Source organism: Narcine bancroftii, chromosome 1 (assembly GCF_036971445.1).
Source record: "Narcine bancroftii isolate sNarBan1 chromosome 1, sNarBan1.hap1, whole genome shotgun sequence".
NCBI classification, from domain to species: domain Eukaryota; kingdom Metazoa; phylum Chordata; class Chondrichthyes; order Torpediniformes; family Narcinidae; genus Narcine; species Narcine bancroftii.
The window spans coordinates 231898732-231926487 of record NC_091469.1 but is presented as its reverse complement, the minus strand read 5'-3'; the positions used below and the strand labels follow the sequence as shown (position 1 = coordinate 231926487).

The 27756-nt window shown below is 46.7% G+C and overlaps 1 protein-coding gene and 1 long non-coding RNA gene across 10 annotated transcripts in view; one reads left to right on the top strand and one right to left on the bottom strand.

Moving 5' to 3' along the window:
• Window positions 1-1316: 1316 nt before the first annotated feature.
• On the bottom strand, window positions 1317-3165 carry LOC138740179 (uncharacterized). The gene is made up of 2 exons (XR_011342728.1): window positions 2899-3165; window positions 1317-1602 (listed from the first exon to the last, which is right to left on the bottom strand). It is a non-coding gene; the product is annotated as an uncharacterized lncRNA (long non-coding RNA).
• Window positions 3166-3204: 39 nt separating this feature from the next.
• fbxl17 (F-box and leucine-rich repeat protein 17) overlaps window positions 3205-27756 on the top strand; it is a 725386-nt gene continuing 700834 nt past the window's right edge. For 3 of the 9 annotated variants that reach the window (XM_069892546.1, XM_069892562.1, XM_069892552.1), the window contains exons 1-2: window positions 3205-3409; window positions 19117-19805. In XM_069892546.1, the coding sequence (XP_069748647.1) occupies window positions 19149-19805 (657 nt within the window). In that variant the 5' untranslated portion in view covers window positions 3205-3409; window positions 19117-19148. Of the gene's footprint in view, window positions 3429-19116; window positions 19806-27756 lie in introns of all 9 variants that reach the window. The other 6 variants (XM_069892549.1, XM_069892569.1, XM_069892541.1 and 3 more) reach the window with 5 other exon arrangements.

Here is a 27756-nt window from a genome sequence, read left to right as displayed (position 1 = left end):
ACCCCAATTCCATCCACAGTGATAGGGGTTCCTCATTCATGAGTGCAGAGCTGCGACAGTACCTTCTGGAGTGTGGTATTGCTTCAAGCAGGACCACGAGCTATAACCCACGCGGTAATGGCCAGATCGAGAGGGAGAATGCCACTATATGGAGAGCGGTTACACTGGCTCTCCGGTCTAAAGGTCTCCCCACCTCTCACTGGCAGGAGGTTCTCAGTAGTGCCTTACACTCCATCCGCTCCCTCCTATGTACTGCAACAAATGCCACCCCCCACGAAAGGATGTTCCTTTTCCCGAGGAAATCCGAATCAGGAACCACTGTACCGGCATGGCTCACCGTCCCTGGCCCCGTCCTTTTGCGACGCCACGTCCGGCACTCAAAGAACGACCCCTTGGTCGACCGGGTGACTCTACTCCACGCGAACCCACATTACGCCTACGTTGGGTTCCCAGACGGGCGGGAGGACACTGTTTCGGTGCGGGACCTAGCTCAGGACGCGGGAGAACCAGCAAACCCCCCAACCCAACCTTCCCCAACTCTTTACTCTCCAGGCCCTGTGCCGCAGCAGAAGGACCAACCGCACCCGGGCCACCCTGCCGACAACACGACTGGGGAATTGAGCGACGGAGCAGTCGCACCCGACAAGCCCGCTGGCGACACCACTCCAGCGACCCCGATCCCGGCACCACGGCGGTCACACCGGATGGTCAGACCCCCTGACCGCTACAGTCCTTGACCTACCCCTTCCTTTCATTCTCTCCCTCGTTTTGTTTTTCCCAGGGTCAGTTCTCCAAGAAGGGGTGAATGTGATAGTACATATCTATCACCAATGTACATAGTGTATATAGTAGTGTATATAGTTACTGTATCTAGACTGTGCTTATAGCGATTGGCTGAGAGCTAAGCCACACCCATTACCTGGGCCTTAAAGGGCTGTGTCCCTAGCCAGGTCGGATCATTCCGGACTGGTCGGCCACCTGTGAAGAGCTCCGGTCTTTTGCTAATAAAAGCCTTGGTTTGGATCAACAAGTCTTTGGTTCTTTCGACGAGCTCTACACCACAAAAGATTGCAGGTTCTGGAATCTGGTACCACATAAAATCTGCTGGAGGAACTCAGCAGGTCCAACAGCATCAGATGTAAAAAAAAAAAGCCCTGATGAAAAATTTTGATTTGAAACGTCAACTATTCCTTTTCTCCTATCGACTCTGCTTGACTAACTGGGATCATCCAGAAGAATTTTTTAATTAGTTGATTTAACTATAAAGGTGTTAACTATAAAGGTATAAAGGTATATTTAACGCAAGTTAAAGACACTTGCTGTGCAAAAATAGATTTTATTACTCGTTGCACAAACTAGATTGAAGGCAAACTCTCGTGGTGTAGTTCTCAACCTGGAAAATCTCAGTTTTATGGATTTTGGCATCAATTTCTTGGCAAGGATTCACTGAGAACAGATGCAGTTTGACTGGTGGTAACTTGCTAAAAATTGACAGTAAGGTGACCACTGAAGTTGATGTAATTGATAGTTGTTCTGGAGCAGGAGAGTCGAAGAGCTCCCTTACAGTGATCTGGGTAGTTTTTAAAATCTCATTTGTAGTTACTAAAATAAAGCATAAAATGCTGGAAATATTCAAGTGGTCAGGCAACATATGTCCTGTTTTTCTTTCCAAGATTACAGTCTTACTCATGGTGTATTTCCAGTATTTTTTGGTTGATTTTTTCATTACCTGTAGTATTTTTGTACTTTTCTATAGGTATATTATTTATTTTGAATGGGTGGCCCTTCATTAGTTCCTTACAGATTGGTGGGATATTGAGGTTGGTCACCTTGTTGAGAATGGGTACATTCTGATGATTACTGGTGCAGACTCACAGACTGTAGGAGACAGCGCTCCTCCGCAGGGTTCCACTGGCCAGCCCAACTACTGACAGTTCTGTACTGGCTTTATATAGCCTGTTAAAGGAGCCAACGGTGGTTTATTTTAAATTCCTGCATCCGCAGGGTTTGTACCCAAAATGACACCATCCATGTTCGGCAGCACCCTTAAGGGGTTGCAGACTCCGGGAAAGCAGAGGGCACCAAAAAGCAGAGGACTACCCTCCGTTTGAGGAGAAGCATAGGAGGCGACCACAGCGGCGGGCTAGTAAAGGGCTTTGTGGCTGTGAAACACACAGGCAGAAGGCTGTTGGCGACTCAATGTGAGGAACCCAAGCAGGCTGAGGGCAGTTGGTGACTGTGGTCAATGGACTCACACCAAGATGTAGACTGCTGGAGATGGCCAGATAAAGGAACCAGAATGCGAGAGGGTGTCTATGGCCTTGAAGGTTTCCTGATTGTGTCAAAGGATCGGATCTGGAGCTCGATTTATTGATGGTTTGGACTGGAGTCTGTTTTTGCAGAGGCTGTGGGAGCACTGGAGGCAAATCTGGGGTGGGGGTGGGAAGACTCTCTTTTGCTTCTCTTTCTTTAGCCGCTTTCAGGTGCTGGGACGCGGATAGTGAGCCGGCAGACGCGGCTGGGGGAATGCAGCTGGGGTCACCTGAACGTGCCGGCTGAAGGAGAGCCGCGTCCGAGCGAACGCCGGCTCCCGTGGACTGTGGCCGTAGTCCCACTGCTGCTTTCAGGTGCAACGGGGAGGGGGGGGGGGGAATTCTCGGAGCCGGAGATTATATCTCCGGGGGGGGGGGGGGGGGGCGGTCCTCCTGGCCGGGTTCTCCACTTTCAGGGGGCCACCCGACAGCCGCATCGGGGTAGAATAGGCGGCTTTACAGTCGGGGTATTGTGGCCACCTGAAAGCGGCTCTTGCCCTGTAATTTTGTGGCAAGTTAAGATGTATTTATACACGTGTGTATCAGTAACGAAGTATTTATCCTAAACGTTATGAATTTGACTTACCTCAACATAATCGATGAGGGGAATAAAATGATCCTTGCGAATTCCTGATCAGTGCGGGAGCCCAGCCTCTCAAAACTTTGCCCACACCCACGCAAACATTGCCTGGCGGCATCAACAAAGCTACAAAATCAAATGCAAGTGTCACTGCTTGGCAAAACAAGAGGTTACTTCAACTCGTGGACAGAGAAGCTTTCGGATCAACGCGCAGCCGCACGACGGCCACTGAGGGGCGGCTCCGGCCACTGATGGCGACGAAGGGGCGGCTCCGGCCTCTGATGACGTTTACTCCGGAGCGCCAATCAGCTGCGGCCGTCGTCACTGCCATGCTCAGTTGGAGAAGTCGGCCTTGCGGTGGAGTCAATGCAGTTTCTGGCTGCTTGTGTTTTTCCTTTTTTAAAAAAAATAGCACGTTTTGTTTTGTAAATGTAGAAATCATGCGGCTTTTCTGCACAAGGATGCAAATTTACGAAGCTAGGGAGGAATAATCGCCGGTAGATAGCCGATTTGTACGGTAATTTACGATTTCGAAGGTATATTGGGCAGCCGGGCCTTGTTTAAAATGTGTCAGTAGTTGTATTTCCAGATCTTCGAGCACTTTTACTGGAAGTGAAGCTTGAGGGCCGAAGTTCTTGGGGTTTTAAATATTTATAGCAGGTTATTAATGCTCAAGTATCACGTTCAGTTCATCGGCTAAAAGACCGGTTGACTGATTATGAATCCTTTATAAGCCTTTTGTTGATACTAAGAAATATATTGCAGCAAGGTTGAAAGCGATGAAAAATAATTGGCCTCAAATCGAAGTATTTATGATCATAGATTTTGTGAATTTGAAGGCTCTGAATTTCAAACATCTGTATTGGTCACTTGAATTGGTGTTAAACTTTTGGACAACATTGGCATTTAAAATGAACAAGTTGTATTGTACCTTTCAACTCTGACATTTTTAATTGGCATGAGATCGATACGGAGTCCATGATTTTCAAGTAATGCCTGGATTCTAACTTCTTGCCCGGAGTGTGGTGCGTATTTACAGAATGAGCTGCTGGTGAAAACTATAGAGACAGGCACAATATTTCAAGGACGCATTGGCAAGTACAGGGACAGGAAAGGTAAAGAGAGATACCGGGGAAGTGCAAGCAAATGGAACTCGATCAGGTGGGCAACTTGGTTGGGATGCCTGAGTTTGGCTGAAGGGCACCCTAGCTCTATGCGTCTGTGTGAATTAGGCTTCTGTGCTTTTCAAAGTTACTGGGGCAAAATGGATCAGTTCTCAGTGCAAACCATCTTTTGAAATAAAATTCCAACTCTTTTTCTGCCTGAAAATCAATTTTCACATCAAAAGGATGAGATTTCATTATTTTTGCACTTTAAAGTGTGTGTCATAGCAAGAGTCAACTTGATAATTGTTTATGTTCAGAGGATAAGAATTGCATTTAAAGTTTATCTATTTGTGTTTACTTGTGACACAAAAGATCAGAAAATAACAATTTAAAAATAACTCTGATTCAATTTATTTTGATACTGCACATCACTTGCAAGGTCTATCATTCTCCAGAAGATGATAATAAGTAGCTGCTGTCCTTCTGTTGAAGGGACTCCCCACAGTACTGTTGTGGAGTGAGATCCATAATTTAGACCCAGCAAGACAAAGGAATGACAATATGGTTACATGAAAGCATGGTGTCCAAATTGGAGGGAAGCTGGCACATCACAGTATGCCTTAGTGATTGAGATAACTATTTGAGTTATTTGGGTAAAAGCATTACAATTTGCAATAGTTTACAGACATAGTGTGCGGATGATGGAGGGAATGGATACTTTAGAAGGTGGAGATGATACCAATAGGCTGCTTTGTCATTCAGTTGAGTTCCTTGAGAATTATTGGTGGTGCACTAATCCAGACAAATGAGTGTATTCCATCACTCCCCTGACTTGTGTCTTGTAAATGCAATAGTTATGCCTTTGAATGTCAACAGTGTGTTCTTGGACCCTCTCTTTTTGAAGATTATAAATGCCTAACACTTGTGTAGCATGAATATTACTTATTATTTATGAGTTCTTGCCTTGGCTACTGGTTGTGTAGTCATCACCAAACATCCCCACTAATGACCAAATGATGAAAGGAAGGTCAATGTTCTATCACTAGCTTCTTCGTCACTGCTTTCAGCCTAATCGAGCAAGTCCTCTGGTGATATTGTAATGTTGGACTGATTCCCTCCAACACTGATAGCCATCATACCTGGTGTGAGTTGCAACTATTGAAGCTTTTTTTCCTTGCTATACATTGATTTCATTTTCCCCAGGGCTTCTTGATATCGTACGACATTGAATTCTGCCTTGACAATCAGGGTAGTCACTCTTTCTTAACCTCTGGAGTTCAGATCTTGTTTTGTGTTTAGACTAAAACAGTAATGAGGTCCAGAGCAGAATGGTCCAAGTGAACCAGGACATTGCAGCACAATACAGGCCCTGTGGCCCATGGTATGCAAACCTATGTAAAGCAATTGCAACAATCTTATCCTTACCTACCTCACACACAACTTTTTTTTCTTGCATCCATGTGGTTAGGCGTCTTTTAAATGTTGCTATTGTGCATACTCCATAACTCGTGCCAATGGATTCTTGGCATCCATCTCTCTATGTGTAAGGGAAAAAAAAACTTGCCTCTGACATCTTCCCCCAAACTTGCCTCCACTCATCTTAAACAGGTGTCCTTTGGCATTTGCTATTGCCACCCAGGGATCAAGGTGCTGGCTATTCACCCAGTCTAGGAATGTGATGTTGAGGCTTTATAAAGCACAGGTGAGATCTCACTTGGAGTATTGTGATAAGTTTTGGGCTCCTCATTTAAGAAAGGATGTGCTGACATTGGGGAAGGTTCAGAGGAGGTTCACAAGGATGATTCCGGGAATGAAAGGATTATCATGTGAGGAATACTCGTTGGCTATTGGTCTGTAATCATTGGAATTTAGCAGAGGGGGGGGGGGGGGGGGGAAATCTGACCAAAACAATTTGAATGTTGAAAGGCATGGACAGAGTAGAAGTAGTAAGGTTGTTTCCCAAGGTGGAAGAGTCGAGGACAAGAGGGCACTACTTCAGGATTGAAGGATGTCCGCTGAGAATAAAGTTATGGAGGAGTTTTTTTAGCCAGAGGATGGTAAATATGTGGAATTTATTGACATAGGCGGTGTGGAGGCCAGGTCCTTGAGTGGCAGAGATGGATAGATTCTTGATTAGCTGGGGCATCTAAGGTTATGTGGAAAAGGCCATGCAGTGTGGCTGAATGGGAAAATGGATCACCTCATGATAAAATTGTGGAACAGACTCGATGGGCTTAATACCCTATTTTTGCTCCTGTGTCTAATGGCTCTCATTATCTTGTGTATATCTATCAAGTCATCTCTTTTCCTTCATTTCTACAAAGAGAAAGCCTGACCTCGGTCATCCTTGCTTCATGAGACATGTTCTCTGATCCAGGCATCATCCTGGTAAATCTTCTCTACATCCTCTCTTAAGCTTCTACATCCTTCTTTTAACGAGTGACCAGAACTTAATGCAATATTCCAATTCTTGATTTATATTGCTGCAATATTATCTCAGGGCTCTTGAATTCAAGGCCAGCATACCATATATCTTCTTTACCATGTTATCAACTTGTTGAACAATCATGAGGAATCATTTGACTTGGATCCCGAAATCCTTTTGTTTCTTCACACTCCATCTTCCAGTTCAACTTTCCAAAGTGCAGCAGTTCACCTTAATCAGGTTGGAACTTCATCTGCCATCTCTCCTAACTCTTCATGCTTTTTGCATCCTGTTATAACCTATGACAAACTTCTGCACTATCCATGACACCTCCAATATCACATCTGAAAACTTATGGACTCGCTTTTCCACTTTGAGTTACTTATAAAAATTACGAAGAGTAGGGGTCCCAGAAGAGATCCCTGAGGAATTTTGCTAGTCACTGTCCTCCAGACATAATGTGTCCCATATACAACCACCCTCTGTTTTCTGCAAGCAAGCCTATTCTGAATACAGGCAACCGTGGGTCATTAGATCTCACGACTTTCTGAATGAGCTTACCATTGAGGATCTTGTCAAATGCCTTACGGAAATCCATATACACCACATTCCACTCCACCCCCCCCCCCCCCCACCTTCATCAATTTCTTTGATCACCCTCTTGAAAAAATTAGGTTCATGAGGCATAACCTGCCCCTCACGTAACCATGTTGACTATTCCTAAGAAGGCCATGCATCTCTAAATGCTCATAAATCTTGTTCCTAACAGTCCTCTCCTATAGTTTGCCCACCACTGACAAATGACTTACTGGTCCACGATCCCCAGATTCTGCCTCCTGTCTTTCTGAAACAAGAGCACATAATTTGACAATATTCCCTTACTTCTGTGGTCAGGGAGGTACAAAGATTGTCATTAAACCTGAACAGGACCCCACTGATCAATTTACTGATGAGGAAATGTCAATGATAGCACAATAATTGAAGCCTTCCATCATTTTCCTGATGAGTGACAGTGCACTGATCTCTGCTTTTTTCAATTGGATATATAGAGGCAATTTTCCACCTTGTCAGGTAGATACTAGTATTGTAACTACTAAAGGTGCACCTGGGATGATGTTTGGTTCCTTAACTTTTGCTGTACCCAGTGACCCCAACTGATTCTTGCTGGCAAGGGATATATTATTCAGCATGGATAGTAGATTTTTGGGTATGCAAATTATGCAGGGAAATTGAGTTTTATTTCTGTCATGAATATCTAGCAATATTCCGGGATTGAGAGGCATTATTTGGTGTCTGCAGCCTGTAGACTCATTTCATGCCTGTGAACATTATCACAATGGACAGGATTTAAGTGAGAGGCAAGAGCAAAATCGAAGGTTATGAAATATGCAGTACTGAAAATTCTCAGCAGGTCATATCATAATCTGCAGCAGGTGTTGGTGCATAGAAATTGTAGGCTCAGGATAAAAAATATTCTTTTAATTTTCTAATTTCCTTATGAAAATAGGAGGCTATTTGTCTTGAATTTATGTTGGGTCTCAGAGAATCCTATCAGTCCCATTCCTCCCCTTGTTTTTCAGTTGCTTTCTCTTTCCTGCTAGTTGTTAGCAAGGTGGTACAGTTAGTGGAGCAACTCCCTCATAGCCAAGATCTAGGACTAATCCTGACCTTGATTGCTAGAGTTTGTTTATTCCCCCTGTGACAACATGGGTTTGCTCTGGGTATTTAGTTTTTTATCCCACATCCCAAACATGCGTTGGTAAGATAATACTGGACAACACATTTTTTCAAAAGGTTTACTTCTGGAAAAATAATTGGGAATTATGATAGATAACTTCAAGATGAGCACAAAGATAATTTCAGATTTGCAGTATCACATAGGAAGCTGAAGAAACATTGAATGAACTCTTATTGAATTTAGTATGTTTAATTGCATAATGATGTTGACTCATTGCATTAGTTTAATTGACCCAAAATTGTTTTGCGCTGATATTCATTTGTACTAAGTACCTGCTGCCTTTTGTGTCAGTATCCAATGATAGTTGGCCAGCATTGATGAATTTTAGTTGCCCTGATACAGATTTTCCATGGTTACAATGTCCTGGTGAAACCTTTCACCATGTTCGTCACTGACGGCACCAAGATTAGAAGGGAAGATGTCCAAGTGTGAATGCAGGAAATTGATTTTCAATGATATGTTGCATTTCATGGTTTTGTAGCTTGGAACATGTTTAAAAAATATGACAGGAAAACTAAAACAACAGTATGTAATTGGAAAATTTTAATGTGATTTTCGTGATCAGTAGCCCAAAATCCATAAAATACCGCCAAAAGTGTTCAGGAACCAAAAACTTTTTTGTCCAGAGTAATTGGCCATGGTAAATAGCCTCGAGGCAAGTGGGATAATTTGTGGAAAGTTGAAGAATGTGGGAAGAACTTGGGGAAGAAGAAGAGTTTCTATAAAAAGATTAACCTGGAAATATGAACTGGGAGACCTACAGCTTCCTAATTACTATCAAGTGGCTCAAATAAAATTTCCTTCTACTCCTTCAAAAAAAGTAGTAAAACTGGCATGGGTTAAAATAGAATTGGATAAATTAGGAGAGAGATTAGCAGAACAATTTGGAATTCAAAATCATTAACTGATGTTAAAGAAGTACCATTGTTAAAACATTTGATTACTATTTGGAACAAGATAAATGATGAAATTGGAATCGAAGGAAGTATATCGCCTAAGATGCCTTTGAATCAAAATCAACTTGTACCTTTTTCAAAAGACAATCGATTTTTAAATATTTGGTTTAGGAAAGGTATTAAAAAAATTGAAGATTGACATCAATTGACTTTGTTCATAACATTTGACAATGAAGGAATAAGTACGGAATAGCTGATAATACTCATTGTTATTTTCAAATGAGAAGATGTTTGAGGGAAAAGTTAGGTCCAGCGATGCTGTTAGCTATTTGTAGTGAGGTGGAAACTCTTATTAGGCTTTTTCAGCTGCATTCTATGCTAAGAATGCGCCTGAAGAAGCAGAAGCGGCCCTTTAAAATTGCCATTCAGGTGGCAGCGTTTAAAGTGCAACACTGGCCACTTGAAGGACATAGCTACACAGGATGCAGCTCTGAGCACACTCCGGCTCCTGCCCAGTGTCAGCTGTGATCAGCAACCTGACCCTATAACATCCGTTTTCAGCCAGCTGCATTTAGGTGGCTGCGGGAGCCACTGAGCTGAGCTTTTTATCTCTCTCTCGGAGGAGGGTTACGTAGCTCGCCTCGAGCCCCTCCTGTACATTTTGGCCTCAAAACAGCCGCATATTGCCTAAACATGCGGCTTTACGTGCGGGGCAATTGACCACCTGAAGGTGCCAATTAGGAGAGGAAATACTAAGAAATTTACTTCTTCAATGTACTTTTTATTGCAAACAGGAACGATTAAACAGGGTGTGCATAAATCTAGGCAGAAATCAGAGTTGGATTTGAATACTACAATTGATGAGCAAAGATGGTCGGATCTCTGTTAAGATTGTATGACAAATTCTATTAATCTAAGATGTAGATTAGTTCAATACAGTTTTTAACATCAGCTGGACTTGACGTCACAAAATTTGAATAGAATAAAATCAGATTTATCTGATCAATGTTTTAGATGTGCTAAAAAAATAAGTACTTTCTTGCATTCAACTTGGTCATGTCCCAAGGTACATCCTTTTTGGGTGGATTTAGGAAATTTCTTAGAACAAGTTACATGCATTATATTTCTACAGAACCCAGATTTATTTATATTGGGAAATGTAGAAGGAATAAGACCTAAGTTGAAACTATCAATACATCAAATGAAATTTGTTAAAATAGCATTGGCAGTGGCAAGGAAATGTATTGCAGTGACTTGGAAATCAGATTCACATTTAGGTATGGGGAGATGGAATGCAGAAATTCAAAGCCATATCCCCTTGGAGAAAATCACATAATTTGAGAAAAAAATATGGTATGTTTTTGAAAATCTGGATCCTGTATATGCAAATTTTAGGTATAAATATGTACATGTACATGATCCTTTATCCGGAACCCCTGTGGGACAACGTGTTCTGAATTTCGGATTTTTCCGGATTTCAGAAAGCCCACCAAAATTGCACTGCCGTATCCAGCCTAACCTCCTTCCAGTTGCCCGGCCACCTCCCCTAACCACAATCACTTGGCCACTCGGCTGCCTCCCCTGACCGCCGGACCCTCGGCCACCCGGCTGCCTCCCCTGACCGCCGGACCCTCGGCCACCCGGCTGCCTCCCCTGACTGCCGGACCCTCGGCCACCCGGCTGCCTCCCCTGACCGCTGGACCCTCGGCCACCCGGCTGTCTCCCCCGATCGCCGGTCCCCACTTTCCAGATTTTGGAGAGCTTTCCAGATTTTAGATGTTTGGATAAAGGATTGTGTGCCTGTAGTAGTGTTCTTCCAGCCTCAAGACTGGTGTTAATCTTCTTCCCTAAACTGATCATATAACCTTTATTGGAGTCCTGTGTATTGGAAGTAATCCTCCGAGTATACAAGATGCGATTTTTTTTTCTTTTCTTTATTTTATATTACTGTAATGGAAGATTCTAACCTGTTTTTTTAAACTTGCAGCTCTGGGTTCTGCAAGGCTGAGAACCTGCTTGTGTTTTAGAATCAGCAGACATAAGCTAAATTCTACCAAGGGGCCAGAGATGCTGTTATCTGACGAAAGGACATCTGTGTACCAAGAACATTTAATCTTTCTGCTTGTTTTGGTCATAGACTGTCAGAGGCCTAGCCTTGATGCAAAATAAACCATTCTATTCAAAGTGATAAGCTGAAAATTATGTTATTCATTAGAAGCCTAGCATGCTAGCTTGCTTGCTTATCTTTCTTGCTGTGCTGGGAATAGGTGCTTGGGTAAGCAGTTTTTGGTTAATATAAGTCATGGTCCCGCTGCTGAAGTTTGAGACTCTCCGAGAGGTGGCAACATCTCTCAGCAAGAAGAAGAACTTCTGGAGTCCAGCCAACGTTCCGGTCAGGGGAGGTGGAGAAGCTGCTACTGGCGCCCTGACAACCTACTACAAATGTGCAGTCGTTGCCTCGCTTCGGCAGTTGGGACCAGTGTTGATAAGTATAGTTGGGAAGGGCTTGCATATTGTAGTGTGAAATCAGCTTTTGAATTTGTAATAAACATTTGTATAAACTGAACTGCTCTTGGTGTGTGTGTCTATTTTCTTTCGGTAGCTCAAACACTGTGACCAATCTAAAACGAACAAAATGAGAGGTAGAAGTTTACCTAAGACAATTACTACATATTCTTTTATATTTTATGTTTTCGGAGTGAGGATCTGGGGAGGGATGAATGAAATTTTCTCAAATTTTAACATTTAGTGTTATGTATAATTGTTTATCATGTATGGAAACATTTTAAATAAAATATATATATAAAAATAGAACTTGAGGGAGTTAACAATTTAGGATTAATATAAAATAGGTGACTGGCCATTGTGGATATGATGGGCCAAAGGCTAGTTTCTGTATGAAGTCTCTCCATGATTATTGAAAAGAAAAAAATAGATTTATGATAAATCAAGATGTTCCCTTTATTTTCAAATTTGATTTATTTTGGCATGGATTTCTTCAACTCTTGTTGCTGTGTTTAAATATTGGTAAAGATTTTTAAAAATGAATTTTAAAATAATTACATGCATTATTTGTATTGTTTCAAAGTTATTATTGATAACATACAATAAGGAAAAGGATCAGTTTGGGATTTCCATCCAGGAATAGATAAAATTCTGCTCATCCATGCCTGGATATCAGACATGCAATCTGATTTTGGTGACTGGAAGAGCTTGTGAGAGTTGAAGGCATGCAACTGAGTATCATTGTTATAAACTGGTGTGTTTTCAGATGATGTGATGAGGGAGCAACATTAAAATGGAGGGGGGGGGGCAATTTGAGATACATTTGCTTTTAATGCGGTTTCATAAATAATTGTCCTCTTGTATTGTGGAAAGTTGTGAGGTTTTATGGATACCATTACATCTTGATAAAGTTGTACATTTTTACTTTTGAAATGCAGGTTACCAAATTATTTTGAAGTTTTTTGTTCTGTCTGAGTGTTGTATCTCTATAAACATTTTGAGCCTGTTAAAATAATACACAAAAGAGTTGAACTTGAGTAAAATGGCCATGTTGAGACAGTTTGTGAGAAAATGGTAATAAATGTCATGCTTCACCACTAATTATACTAATTACATTTCTGATCCATGTTTTTTAAAGAAGCTGTAAATTCAAGAACTTAATTTTCTGTGAATTAGAATCCGAAAACCAGTTGTGAATTAAGCTTGACCCTTCATTTTCAAATAGTGGAATAGTTGTCAACTTCTCTGAAACAGAGAGTAAGTTGGCTTCAAAAGCTGTTCTCACGACTGTGGTAATAGAATTGCAGTGTTGATTTTGCTTTGGATTTGTACTGAAAATTTGTTAAGTGTCCCAGTGTGCATTTTGAAAGTCTGTAATATCTTATAGACCCCAACAATGAAGACGCTGTTTACATCCGGTACCGCACGGATGGCAGTCTCTTCAATCTGAGGCGCCTGCAAGCTCACACCAAGACACAAGAGAAACTTGTCCGTGAACTACTCTTTGCAGATGATGCCGCTTTAGTTGCCCATTCAGAGCCAGCTCTTCAGCGCTTGACGTCCTGCTTTGCGGAAACTGCCAAAATGTTTGGCCTGGAAGTCAGCCTGAAGAAAACTGAGGTCCTCCATCAGCCAGCTCCCCACCATGACTACCAGCCCCCCCACATCTCCATCGGGCACACAAAACTCAAAACGGTCAACCAGTTTACCTATCTCGGCTGCACCATTTCATCAGATGCAAGGATCGACAATGAGATAGACAACAGACTCGCCAAGGCAAATAGCGCCTTTGGAAGACTACACAAAAGAGTCTGGAAAAACAACCAACTGAAAAACCTCACAAAGATAAGCGTATACAGAGCCGTTGTCATACCCACACTCCTGTTCGGCTCCGAATCATGGGTCCTCTACCGGCACCACCTACGGCTCCTAGAACGCTTCCACCAGCGTTGTCTCCGCTCCATCCTCAACATCCATTGGAGCGCTTTCATCCCTAACGTCGAAGTACTCGAGATGGCAGAGGTCGACAGCATCGAGTCCACGCTGCTGAAGATCCAGCTGCACTGGGTGGGTCACGTCTCCAGAATGGAGGACCATCGCCTTCCCAAGATCGTGTTATATGGCGAGCTCTCCACTGGCCACCGTGACAGAGGTGCACCAAAGAAAAGGTACAAGGACTGCCTAAAGAAATCTCTTGGTGCCTGCCACATTGACCACCGCCAGTGGGCTGATAACGCCTCAAACCGTGCATCTTGGCGCCTCACAGTTTGGCGGGCAGCAACCTCCTTTGAAGAAGACCGCAGAGCCCACCTCACTGACAAAAGGCAAAGGAGGAAAAACCCAACACCCAACCCCAACCAACCAATTTTCCCTTGCAACCGCTGCAATCGTGTCTGCCTGTCCCGCATCGGACTTGTCAGCCACAAACGAGCCTGCAGCTGACGTGGACTTTTTACCCCCTCCATAAATCTTCGTCCGCGAAGCCAAGCCAAAGAAAAGAAGAATATCTTATTGCAATTATAAGTACAAGGGTTGTGGAGATTACCTGCTAATTTCATTTAAATAAAAGATTAATTTTTTTTCTATAACCCTTGTTCAATTATTGTTTATCCAAGTTTATACAGTGTATTTTGTTATCTGTTCTGTTGACCAAAATGATCCACTAATCAAATTTGTTTTTACTGCGCCAATGTGATGCCACAAGTTGAAAATAATTATCACCTGTGGTGGCGCACATAGTGACACAGGTGAACTGGCTCCATGTGTGACTGCCATGGTAGCGGAGTAGCCGTGTTAAGATGGCGCGATCGGGTTCGGGATTCCTCATGGCCTCTGCAATCGTGTGTGCCTTTCGGCTGTGTCATGACATCACAGCCAACGTGGTGCACCTTCGCCCTTAGAGTCGCGTGCGAGTTTTAAAAGAAAACAGTTGAAACTGAAACTCACTTCAGCTTGTGGTTTCTTTCGATTTCACTCCTTGTAGCTACCGCTACAATTGGTGACCCCGACGAGCCCAGAAGATTCTGGCCTCTACATCATGGACTCTGCGGCAGTATACGCAGTCGCCGTGCAACTACTGCCCTTCTGGATACTTTGCCCGCTCACATGATTCGGGCAAGCGGAAGCACAGTTTCACCTCTGGCAGATCAGCTCTGACTCGACGATGTTCTACCACATTGTCAGCGCCCTCGACCAGGAGACTACCACCAGAGTGGATGACCTAATTCACAACCCCCCCGGAGGAGGGTAAATACCCAGTGCTCAACCAGCTCCTCCTCAGCATGTTCGGCCTGTCCAAACGCCAGCGTGCCACCAGGCTCATGCACCTGGACGACCGAGGAGACAGGGCGCTGTCTGCCCTCATGGATTAGATGCTCGCTCTGGCAGAAGGCCACAAGCCATGCCTCATGTTCGAGCAGGCTTTCCTAGAGCAGATGCCTGACGTCATCAAGCTATTGTTGGCAGATGAGGACTTCTCAGACCCAAGTGAGGTCGCGGCCCGAGCAGACGTCTTGTGGCGCACGAAACATTAAAATGAAGCAGCTATGAGTCAGGTGATGCGCCCCAGCCCCAGCTGGCTACAGCTGTGCCCCAGCAAAAAGACAGAAGCTCTGAATAACACTTGGTATTTCGATCATCATCTTTGGGGAGCCCAGGCATGCAAATGCAGACAACCCTGTTCGTTTCAGAAAAACAACCAGGCCAGGTGCCACTAATGGCTGTGACAGTTGACCACCTCAACAGCCTCCTCCATGGCACAGACATGGTTCCTGGTTGACATGGGCGCTGAACTCAGCATCATCCAGCCAACTGCACTGGAGACCTGCACCCGGCAGCGAGGCCCCATGCTACGGGCAGCCAACGGCACAAACATTTGGACTTTCGGCACGCACAACATGCTCATTCAGCTGGGAAGCGAGAAATTCCATTGGAGATTCACCCGAGCCGTTGTGGGCATGGCGATCCTCAGCGCCAACTTTTTCCAAGCACACAGTCTGCTGGTGGATCTCAAAGGCAAAAGCCTGATACATGCCTGGACCTTCCAGGCAGTCTGCCTCGAGGCCACCACCACCCACGGCCCTGGCAAAGCCGCAGTCAGCACCCCCAACGTTGAGTACGGCCGCATCCTCAACGAATTCCTGGTGAACCTCCGACCGCAGTTCATCTCCACCATGCCACAACACTGGGTGCTACATCAAATTTGGACCCAAGGCCCCCTGTTCCACGCCAAAGCCAGAAGACTGCCTCCAGACAGGCTGCAGTTGGCCAAGAAAAATTTTTCCCGCTTGCAGGAGTTGGGGATAGTCCGCAGATCCGACAGCCCATGGGCATCCCCACTGCACATAGTCCCCAAATCCTCAGGCAGTTAGCCACCTTGCGGAGACTACTGCCACTTGAATGATGCAACCATGCCTGACCGCTACCCCGTTCCCCACATTTAGGACTTTACAGCCAACCTCCACGGTGCGAGGGTGTTTTCGAAGGTCGAACTGGTGCAGGGCTACCACCAAATCCCTGTACACCCCGATGGCATCAGCAAAATGGCCATCATGACCCCTTTTGGACTCTTCGAATTTCTGCGCATGTCTTTCTGCCTCAAAAACGTGGCGCAAACTTTCCAGCGCCTGATGGACGCAATGGACAAAGACCTGGACTTTATGTTCATTTACCTCGATGACATCCTCATCTCCAGCAGGGACCACGATGAGCACAAGGCCCACCTCCGCAAGGTGTTTGTCCGCCTGGCTGAGTTCGGGCTCACTGTTAACATGGCGAAATGCCAGTTTGGCAAGAACTCCATGCAGTTCTTAGACCGCACCATCACGGCAGACAGAGCAGCGCCATCAGCAGAGAAGGTTGCAGCCATACGCCAGTTCGCCCGACCTGACAACCTCAAAGGCCTCCAGGAATTCACCAGGATGGTTAACTTTTACAACCACTTCATCCCAGGGGCAGTTCACATCATGCAACCATTGTTTGCCCTGATAGCCACCAAGAACAAGACTCTGGCTTGGATGGAGGAGGCAGAGGCAGCCTTCACAGCTACCAAGGATGCCCTGATGAATGCCACCTTACTGGTCCACCTGTGGTCTGACGTACACACTCCGCTCTCCTTAGACGTGTCAGCCACAGCCATCGGAGGTGTCCTGGAGCAGTTGGTGTAAGGTGAGTGGAGACCCCGGCATTTTTCAGCCACCACCTGCGCCCCCTGAGCTCAAATATAGCGTGTTCGACAGGGAGCTACCTGGCCATCAGGCACTTCCAGTACCTCCTGGAGGTCAGGCCATTTACAGTCTTCACAGACCACGAGCCCCTAACCCAAGTCCTTGCCATGGCCAAGGACCCCTGGTTGGCGTGCCAACAGCACCACCTGTCCTACATCTCAGAATTCACCACGGTCATCTGGCACCTTGCGGGTAAGGACAATGTCGTGGCCGATGCACTCTCCCGACCCACCATCCAGACTGTAGCCCTTGGCCTGGACTACTCTCAGTTAGCACAGGCACAAAAAGGGGACGAGGAGATGCAGGCGTTCCGCACAGCCATCACCGGCCTCCGTTTCGAGGACTTCAAGTTGCTGGATAGCCCTGACACGCTCCTGTGCATACTGCGTCCAGTAGTTCCACAACAATCGAGGCTCCAGGCCTTCAAAATGGTCCATGACTATGTGCATTCGTCCATCAAAACTACGGTTCGAATGATAGCAGAAAGGTTCATGTGGCATGGCCTGAGGAAGCAAATCGCACAGATGGCGCGCAAATGCACCCACTGCCACATCAAGACCCTGGTTCAGCACTTTGACCCCCCCTGACAAAAGGTTGTGAGCACATCCATGAGGACGTCATGGGGCCGCTGCTGGTCTCCTGGGACGCCCGTAACCACGCCACAGTAGTCGACTGCACAACAAGGTGGCTGGAAGCTATCCCCCTCAAGGATACCTTGACTGACTCCTGCGCCAGGGATCTACTAACCAATTGGATTGCGAGGTTTGGGGTGCTGGCACACATGACCAGTGACAGAGGTGCACAGTTCACATCCGCGCTCTGGACACAACTCGCAACCCTGCTGGGCATCAAGGTGCATCACACCACTGCCTACCATCCTCAGGCCAACGGGCTCATGGAACGTTTCCACCACCACTAAAAATCGGCCCTCATGGCTCTGCTAGATGGCCCCAATTGGGCGGACGAGCTCCCCATCGTCCTGCTGGGCATCAGGACAGCACCCAAGGAGGAAGGACTTGCAGGCATCCTCCGCAGAACTGGTCTACGGCGCACTCCTATTCCTACCCAGTAAGTTTTTCTCCCCGACTCCTGACTCGGGCACCGAAAAAAGGGCATTGCTACAGGACTTTCAGAACAGGTTGACTGCATTTGCAACCCCCCTCCCTCCACGGCATCCACCCAGTGTGCATCCCCAAAGACTTATTCATGGCCGACTTTGTGTTTGTTCAGCGTGGCCCATACCCAGGCCCCTCCAACGGCCCTACGAAGGCCCTTACAAGGTCCTATACCATTCTGGCAAGACTTTCACTCTAGACATTGGGGGCAAGGTAGAGCTGTTCACGGCACACAGGCTAAAAGTGGCTCACTTGAACCTCAGTCAGCTGCGTGTGACGGCAGCCGCGTTAAGATGGCGCCATCGGGTTCAGGGATTTTTCATGGTCTTGGCCATTGTGCGTGCCTTTCAGCTGTGTCATGACATCACAGCCAACGCGGTGACATGGTGCGCGCTCGCTCTTAAAGAGCTGCGCGTGTGTTTTTAAATAAAACAGTTAAAACTGAAACTCACCTGAGCTCGTAGTTTTTTCGATTTCGCTCCTTGTAGCTACTGCTGCACACCCAACTTTCCCATGTGGGGCTTTTATTTTGTAAGCAGATATCCAGCTGTTTTTTGGTACAGGTATACGGTCCTTTATACGGACATCTAAAATCTGGAAAGCGCCAAAATCCGGCAAGTGGGGACCGGCGGCCGGGGGAGACTGCCGGGTGTTTGGGGGAGGCGGCTGAGGGACCGGCATTCAGGGGAGGCGGCCGAGGGACCGGCGGTCGGGGAGACAGACGTCCAGGAGGCCGAGGGACCGGCGATCGGGGTAGACAGACGTCCGGGTGGCCGTGGGACCGGCAGTTGGGGGAGGCGGCTAAGGGACTGATGGTTGGGGGAGGCGTTCAGGCGACTGGAGGGGGGGGTGGATACGGCAGCACAATTCGGGTGGGCTTTCTGAAATCTGGAAAAATCCAAAATTCGGAACACACTGTCCCCCAAGGGTTCCGGATAAAGGATAAATGTACAAAATATTATTTCATGCTCTCAAAGCCTACCATTTTTTTAATTGTTCCTTAACCACAGATACAAGTATACTGCTGATGTTGCTCAGTTGTTTAAAGCCATTGTTCTGTTAACTGAAAAAACCCAACAACTGAAAACTGTCCAGTCCCAAGCTTTTTGGATATGGGAAAATGTACTGTACTTGCAAAATTTGGTTACCTTTTTAGTTGAATGACATTTGTGTTGGTTAAATTTTGCTTTACACTTTTTTCTTTTTTATTGAAGGATCACATTGGAGAACATTCGGAGTTTTCTATATGGGCCATTTTCTTTCAAAAAATGGCAAACGTGTGAAGAAACGAAGACGGAAAGTGAAAAAGAATTGCTTTCTTCATGGACCTTGTATGCTGTGCTTCATAGTTCACAATACTTCTGCTCTTGATGAGGATCAATTTGAAAGTGCATCCAAACTAGCAGAAAGATATACTGGTTTGACTACCACAGAGGAGTGTGCCAAGTTTCTTCTCTCCACAAAGGAACTTAGTATTTGGGAAGAACAGGGTAAAAGTATACTTTCCAGTGTTCCAGCGAAACTCATTGGGCCCCCTTTGTTTAGAACAGTCTGTTCAGACTATTCCGAGATGCCAGTTTGTAAACGAAAATGTGCTGGAGTACAAGCTTGTACACCTTGCAAATTACCTCGTTCTGCAGTTGGAAGAGTTCCTGAAACTGGTTTAAATAATGACATAACACAATGCCCAGTGTCTGTATGTGCTTTGTCTACGTCCACAGCAGAATGCACAAATGTTGGACTTGATGGGAACATGGGTGATTGCTCTTCTCTGCTCCAACATCCATTATCCCCTTTGGGATCTGAAGATAGTGAAATAATGTCCCAAGAAAATCTAAAGGATTTAAGAATGGAACCTGAGCCATCAAATATTAATCAGCTTCCCTCCTCTATACTTCTAAAGGTGAGACTATTAACCTTGCAGGTTAATATTTATGTCTTGAATTGTCATGGTACTGTTAAATGCAAGAAGACAAATTTGGATGAGTGAGAACTTTATAAAAAAAAAATATCTACAAGTCATTAGAGAAGATGTTCAAAAAGTATAACGTGGGGATGGGCATTGGTTGAGGAGGTTAAATTCCTTGACCACCTTGCTCTTTGTTTCTGCCTTCTGTTTCGCTTATTAGAAAGATGTGACTTCAATATAAATCATTGGGGGAAACTTCTACTTAATATAAATATTGTCTCAAAAACTATTTGTGGAATCAATATTGCGTGCAGACTTGCTAAAAGGAATGTGAGCTGTGCATTGTAAAATCAGAAATGTTGTAATCTTCCTTGCTCTGTTGGTATACCAAGATTAAAATTGAAATATAGTTTCAACACACATTGGCTATATTTTGCTTTTTTTCTTGGTCAGAAGAAACTGTTCACACAAATATTTCAAATAGTTGATAAGTAAGTTTAGTAATTATATTTTGGAATTCTTGGCCAACATTTTTGTGAAGAAGTGCTGAAGTGGATCAATTTCATTTAAAAAAAAGAGTTTAATTTTTCCTTGCATCAATCTCTTTTCCTGATTTTTAAAAAAAGTATGAGACAAGATAAAGGCCTACAGGGCCCCTGATCTGACCTAAAGAAAGTGGCTGTAGATGGTTGTCATCTTCAAAGATTTTTCAGATGTAAAGATTAATGGAAAACCATGCATGTAATGCCATTATTTAAAAAAAGGATAAAGACAAAGTTGGAAATTGTTGGTCATTGGGGAAACTGCTAAAACCCATAATGAAGTTAAAGTAGGTATTTAGAAAATCAGAATGCAATCAAATGAAGTCATTGACATATTTGCTGGAGTTCCATGAGGATATAAAATACAGAAGGATTTTCAAAATGGTCACTATCAAGGAATGAGTGTTCAGTGTTGCAGTTAATACTTTGACCTCGTTAGGCAAGAGGTCAGTTAACAGAAAGCTGAAGATAAACGAATAATTTCGGTCTTGTAATTTGTTCATGATGCAAAGATAAATGGGTGAGCAATTTGTGAGGTGGAAATGGTTAGTACAACCTTATTGCAGCACCAGTGACTCAGGTTTGCATTTGCCCCTGTCCATCAGGAGTTTGTATATTCTCCCTGTGTTCACTTGGGTTTCATCTTGCTGCTGCAGTCTCCTCCCATGTCCCATGTCCCAAAGACGCACCGAGTTTGGAGGATAATTCGTCACGTGAGCCTGTGGACTGGAAGGACTTGTTATCATGCTCTATCTAAATTAAATGGAGGGGTACCAAAGGGATGAAAATAGGCCAGGAAATTGGCAGATGGAGTGGGACCAGAAGATATTGTAGTGCAGAGGGAACCAAATAAAAGAAACACAAAAAGTCAGCATGTCATTACATAAAGTGACCAGGAAGAGTACAAGATGTCTTTAAAGGGCGATTAGTGAAATGCAGTTGGAGAAACATGTAAATTGTCTCCACATTTAAGGTTGGATGTTCTTGTGATGGATGCCCTGCTGAGAAGGTTAATGGGATGAAGGAATTGGCATATGTGCTGAAACTTTTTAAAAGTTTAGAGGAATGAATTTTAATACAAGTGAAACCTACAAGATTTTGAGGGTGATTTTCAGAGCAGGGTTTTGAGTGTTTGGTGAGTATCGGCAAGTGCAACGACAATGGGCGCCTCCTGTTGGAGCTCTGCGCAGAACAGCGGCTTGTCATTACAAACACCCTTTTTCAGCAGAGGGACAGCCTTAAGACCACCTGGATGCATCCCCGATCCAAACACTGGCACCTCCTGGACTACATCCTGGTGCGAGAAAGTGACAAACAAGATGTGCTCCACACCAGGGTCATGCCTAGCGCGGAATGCCACACTGACCACCGGCTGGTTCGCTGCAAGCTCAACCTTCACTTCAAGCCAAAGCCCAGGAACAATAAAGCCCCCAGAAAGAGGTTCAATGTTGGAAAACTGCAGTCAGACGAAGCGAGAGGAAACTTCCAGGCAAACCTCAAAGCAAAGCTCGACGTTGCAACCCGCCTCACGGACCCGTCCCCTGAAACCCTCTGGGATCAGTTGAAGACTACCATACTGCAATCCACTGAAGAGGTACTGGGCTTCTCCTCCAGGAAAAACAAGGACTGGTTTGACGAAAACAGCCAGGAAATCCAGGAGCTGCTGGCAAAGAAGCGAGCTGCCCACCAGGCTCACCTTACAAAGCCGTCCTGTCCAGAGAAGAAACAAGCCTTCCGTCGCGCATGCAGCCATCTTCAGCGCAAACTCCGGGAGATCCAAAATGAGTGGTGGACTAGCCTCGCCAAACGAACACAGCTCAGCGCGGACATTAGCGACTTCAGGGGTTTCTACGAGGCTCTAAAGGCTGTGTACGGCCCCTCACCCCAAGTCCAAAGCCCGCTGCGCAGCTCAGACGGCAAAGTCCTCCTCAGCGACAAGATCTCCATCCTCAACCGATGGTCAGAACACTTCCAATCTCTTTTCAGTACCAACCGCTCAGTCCAAGATTCCGCCCTGCTCCAGCTCCCTCAACAGCCCCTAAGGCTAGAGCTGGATGAGGTTCCCACCCTGGATGAGACATATAAGGCAATCGAACAACTGAAAAGTGGCAAAGCAGCAGGTATGGATGGAATCCCCCCAGAAGTCTGGAAGGCTGGCGGCAAAACTCTGCATGCCAAACTGCATGAGTTTTTCAAGCTTTGTTGGGACCAAGGTAAACTGCCTCAGGATCTTCGTGATGCCACCATCATCACCCTGTACAAAAACAAAGGCGAGAAATCAGACTGCTCAAACTACAGGGGAATCACGTTGCTCTCCATTGCAGGCAAAATCTTCGCTAGGATTCTACTAAATAGAATAATACCTAGTGTCGCTGAGAATATTCTCCCAGAATCACAGTGCGGCTGTCGCGCAAACAGAGGAAGCACTGACATGGTCTTTGCCCTCAGACAGCTCCAAGAAAAGTGCAGAGAACAAAACAAAGGACTCTACATCACCTTTGTTGACCTCACCAAAGCCTTCGACACCGTGAGCAGGAAAGGGCTTTGGCAAATACTAGAGCGCATCGGATGTCCCCCAAAGTTCCTCAACATGATTATCCAACTGCACGAAAACCAACAAGGTCGGGTCAGATACAGCAATGAGCTCTCTGAACCCTTCTCCATTAACAATGGCGTGAAGCAAGGCTGTGTTCTCGCACCAACCCTCTTTTCAATCTTCTTCAGCATGATGCTGAACCAAGCCATGAAAGACCCCAACGATGAAGACGCTGTTTACATCCGGTACCGCACGGATGGCAGTCTCTTCAATCTGAGGCGCCTGCAAGCTCACACCAAGACACAAGAGAAACTTGTCCGTGAACTACTCTTTGCAGATGATGCCGCTTTAGTTGCCCATTCAGAGCCAGCTCTTCAGCGCTTGACGTCCTGCTTTGCGGAAACTGCCAAAATGTTTGGCCTGGAAGTCAGCCTGAAGAAAACTGAGGTCCTCCATCAGCCAGCTCCCCACCATGACTACCAGCCCCCCCACATCTCCATCGGGCACACAAAACTCAAAACGGTCAACCAGTTTACCTATCTCGGCTGCACCATTTCATCAGATGCAAGGATCGACAATGAGATAGACAACAGACTCGCCAAGGCAAATAGCGCCTTTGGAAGACTACACAAAAGAGTCTGGAAAAACAACCAACTGAAAAACCTCACAAAGATAAGCGTATACAGAGCCGTTGTCATACCCACACTCCTGTTCGGCTCCGAATCATGGGTCCTCTACTGGCACCACCTACGGCTCCTAGAACGCTTCCACCAGCGTTGTCTCCGCTCCATCCTCAACATCCATTGGAGCGCTCACACCCCTAACGTCGAGGTACTCGAGATGGCAGAGGTCGACAGCATCGAGTCCACGCTGCTGAAGATCCAGCTGCGCTGGATGGGTCACGTCTCCAGAATGGAGGACCATCGCCTTCCCAAGATCGTATTATATGGCGAGCTCTCCACTGGCCACCGTGACAGAGGTGCACCAAAGAAAAGGTACAAGGACTGCCTAAAGAAATCTCTTGGTGCCTGCCACATTGACCACCGCCAGTGGGCTGATAACGCCTCAAACCGTGCATCTTGGCGCCTCACAGTTTGGCGGGCAGCAGCCTCCTTTGAAGAAGACCGCAGAGCCCACCTCTCTGACAAAAGGCAAAGGAGGAAAAACCCAACACCCAACCCCAACCAACCAATTTTCCCTTGCAACCGCTGCAATCGTGTCTGCCTGTCCCGCATCGGACTGGTCAGCCACAAACGAGCCTGCAGCTGACGTGGACTTTTTACCCCCTCCATAAATCTTCGTCCGCGAAGCCAAGCCAAAGAAAAGAAAGATCCAAGTGGTAATCTTTTAGAATGTGAAATCAGCCATTTCAGTCAGATGAAGAGGAATTCATTTATCTGAGAGTTGTGAATCTCAGCACAGTCAACCCAAAAAAAAGCTCTGGTTTTAGAGTTGAATATATTCAATAGAGAGAGGGAGAGACAGATATTTCAATCACAAGGTTGTCTATGATGTTTTTGAAGGCAAGACTGGATCAGCTTGTTCCTATTATTATTTTGGAAGCTGTGCTCAAATGTTCCATGATTTAATTTTATTTCATTTATTCTGATATTGGTTAAAACATCCTTGCCAATATTAGATAAAGCTGGGAAAATTGTTCAAAATTTAGAGACTGTTGTAGCTTTGTGCAACCCAAGTATCATTTTATATATACCTGCATATATAAAATTGGCCAAAAGCATGGTTTACAAATTGTCCTTTCTATCCAGCTTTGATCAATTTTGGATTATATAAACTCTCCGTCCCTGTGAATTTCTGATTGTCATCACCCAACTCAACCCTGGTCTTCACTGATGTGCTACTGAAACAAATCTTTCATATTTTTCTATTTTCTTGTCCCACCTATTCTGATTCCATCAGACGATAAGATAAAGGACCAGTAGTAGGCCATGAGGCCCATTGAGACTGCTCTGCCATTTGGAAACATGGTTCGTGCAATGCTGTTACAGTGCCAGTGACTGGGGTTCAAATCTGGCACTGTCTGTCAGGAGTTTGTATGTTTTCCTTGTGTCTGTCTGGGTTTCCTCTGGGTGCTCTGGTTTCCTCCTATCCTTCAAAGCATACTGGGACTGATGGTCAATTGAGTGTAATTGGGCAGCACAAGCTTGGGCTGGTAGGGCCTGTTACTCTGCTGAGGGTCTGAATTTAAAGCATAGCATCATGAGATGATCGGTTGCCCCATTCTCCTACCTTCCCAGAACCTTTGATACCCTCCCTTAAATGCACCCAATGTCCTGGCCTCCACAGCTGCCCATGGCAGCAGATTCCAGAAGCTTATCACTCTGTGGCCGAAGAAATTCCTCCTCATCTCTGTTTAAAATGGGCACCCAACAATCCTGAAGTCTTTTCCTTGACTCTCCTACCATAGGAAACAACTGTGCTACCTCTACTCTGTCAGGCCCTTGAACATTTGAAATGAGATCCCCTCATTCTTCTGCACTCTACATTCCAAGAGCCATCGAATGTACCTCATACACTGATCCCTTCATTCCAGGAATCATTCTTGTGAATCTTCTCTGAACCCTCTCCATTGCTAGCATGTTATTTCTTAAAACGGTACCCCGGACTCCAAGTGAGACCTCACCAGTGCCCTAAAGCCTCAACATCACAGCTCTTGTGTTCTATTCCTTTATCCAGAACCCTCGGGGGACAGTGTGTTCAGAATTTCGGATTTTTCTGGATTTCAGAACAAAAGCCATCTGGCCCAGATTTAAGCCCACCCGAATTATGCTGCCACATCCACACCCTTTCAGTCGTGCTGCCGTCTCTCACCCCCACCCGAGTCGTGCTGCCGTCTCTCTCCCATGCTCGAGTCACACTGCAATCTCTCACCCCCGCCCGAGTCGCTCGGCCGTCTCTCTCCCCCGTCCGAGTGGCGCGGCCGTCTCTCTCCCCCGTCCGAGTGGCGCGGCCGTCTCTCTCCCCCGTCCGAGTGGCGCGGCCGTCTCTCTCCCCCGTCCGAGTGGCGCGGCCGTCTCTCTCCCCCGTCCGAGTGGCGCGGCCGTCTCTCTCCCCCGTCCGAGTGGCGCGGCCGTCTCTCTCCCCCGTCCGAGTGGCGCGGCCGTCTCTCTCCCCCGTCCGAGTGGCGCGGCCGTCTCTCTCCCCCGTCCGAGTGGCGCGGCCGTCTCTCTCCCCTGTCCGAGTGGCGCGGCCGTCTCTCTCCCCCGTCCGAGTGGCGCGGCCGTCTCTCTCCCCCGTCCGAGTGGCGCGGCCGTCTCTCTCCCCCGTCCGAGTGGCGCGGCCGTCTCTCTCCCCCGTCCGAGTGGCGCGGCCGTCTCTCTCCCCCGTCCGAGTGGCGCGGCCGTCTCTCTCCCCCGTCCGAGTGGCGCGGCCGTCTCTCTCCCCCGTCCGAGTGGCGCGGCCGTCTCTCTCCCCCGTCCGAGTGGCGCGGCCGTCTCTCTCCCCCGTCCGAGTGGCGCGGCCGTCTCTCTCCCCCGTCCGAGTGGCGCGGCCGTCTCTCTCCCCCGTCCGAGTGGCGCGGCCGTCTCTCTCCCCCGTCCGAGTGGCGCGGCCGTCTCTCTCCCCCGTCCGAGTGGCGCGGCCGTCTCTCTCCCCCGTCCGAGTGGCGCGGCCGTCTCTCTCCCCCGTCCGAGTGGCGCGGCCGTCTCTCTCCCCCGTCCGAGTGGCGCGGCCGTCTCTCTCCCCCGTCCGAGTGGCGCGGCCGTCTCTCTCCCCCGTCCGAGTGGCGCGGCCGTCTCTCTCCCCCGTCCGAGTGGCGCGGCCGTCTCTCTCCCCCGTCCGAGTGGCGCGGCCGTCTCTCTCCCCCGCCCGAGTGGCGCGGCCGTCTCTCTCCCCCGCCCGAGTCGCGCGGCCGTCTCTCTCCCCCGCCTGAGTCGCGCGGCCGTCTCTCTCTCTCCCCCCCGCCCCAGTCGCGCTGCCGTCTCTCTCTCTCCCCCCCGCCCCAGTCGCGCTGCCGTCTCTCTCTCTCCCCGCCGCCCGAGTCGCGCGACCGTCTCTCTCTCCCCCCGCCCGAGTCGCGCGGCCGTCTCTCTCTCCTCCCGCCCGAGTCGCGCGGCCGTCTCTCTCTCTCCCCCGCCCGAGTCGCGCGGCCGTACCTCTCTCTCCCCGCCCGAGTCGCACGGCCGTCTCTCTCTCCCCCCGCCCGAGTCACGCGGCCGTTTCTCTCTCTCCTCTCTCCCCCCGCCCGAGTCACGCTGCTGTCTCTCTCCTCCCTCCCCCTGCCCGAGTCGCGCTGCCGTCTCTCTCCATCTGCTGTACCATCACCAGGAAAAAAAAATGCTGGTTTTTGGAGCTTTCAGGATTTTAGATGTCCAGATAAAGGATTGTGTACCTGTAAAAGCATTGGATTTGCTTTTTTTATCACTGACTCAGCCTTGAGGTTAATCTTTTGGGTATCCTCCACAAGGTCTCCCAAGTTACTTTGGACTTCTGAATTTTGAATTTTCTCCCCATCCAAATAATAGTTTCTTTTATTACTTCTACAAAAGTGAACTTGTCAACAGTGTATTTTGTTTGCCATTTCTTTGCCCATCCTCCTGATCTTAGTCTTTCTGCAGCCTATTTCCTCCTCACTACCTTCCCCTCTACCTATCTTTGTATTTTCTTCAAACATAGCAACAGAGCCATTTATTCCACAGTCCAAATCATTAACATACAACATAAAAAGAAGTGGCCCCAACACCAACCCTGCAGCACACTACTGGTCAATTGATTCCCACTCTGTTTCCATCCAATCAGCTAATGTTTTATCCATGCTAGTAGTGTCAATGGGAGTCTTTTCTGAATCAACCCTTTAATTAAAAAAAAAAATCCCAAGTTTCTGGGATTATTTTGTAGGTTAAGCAGC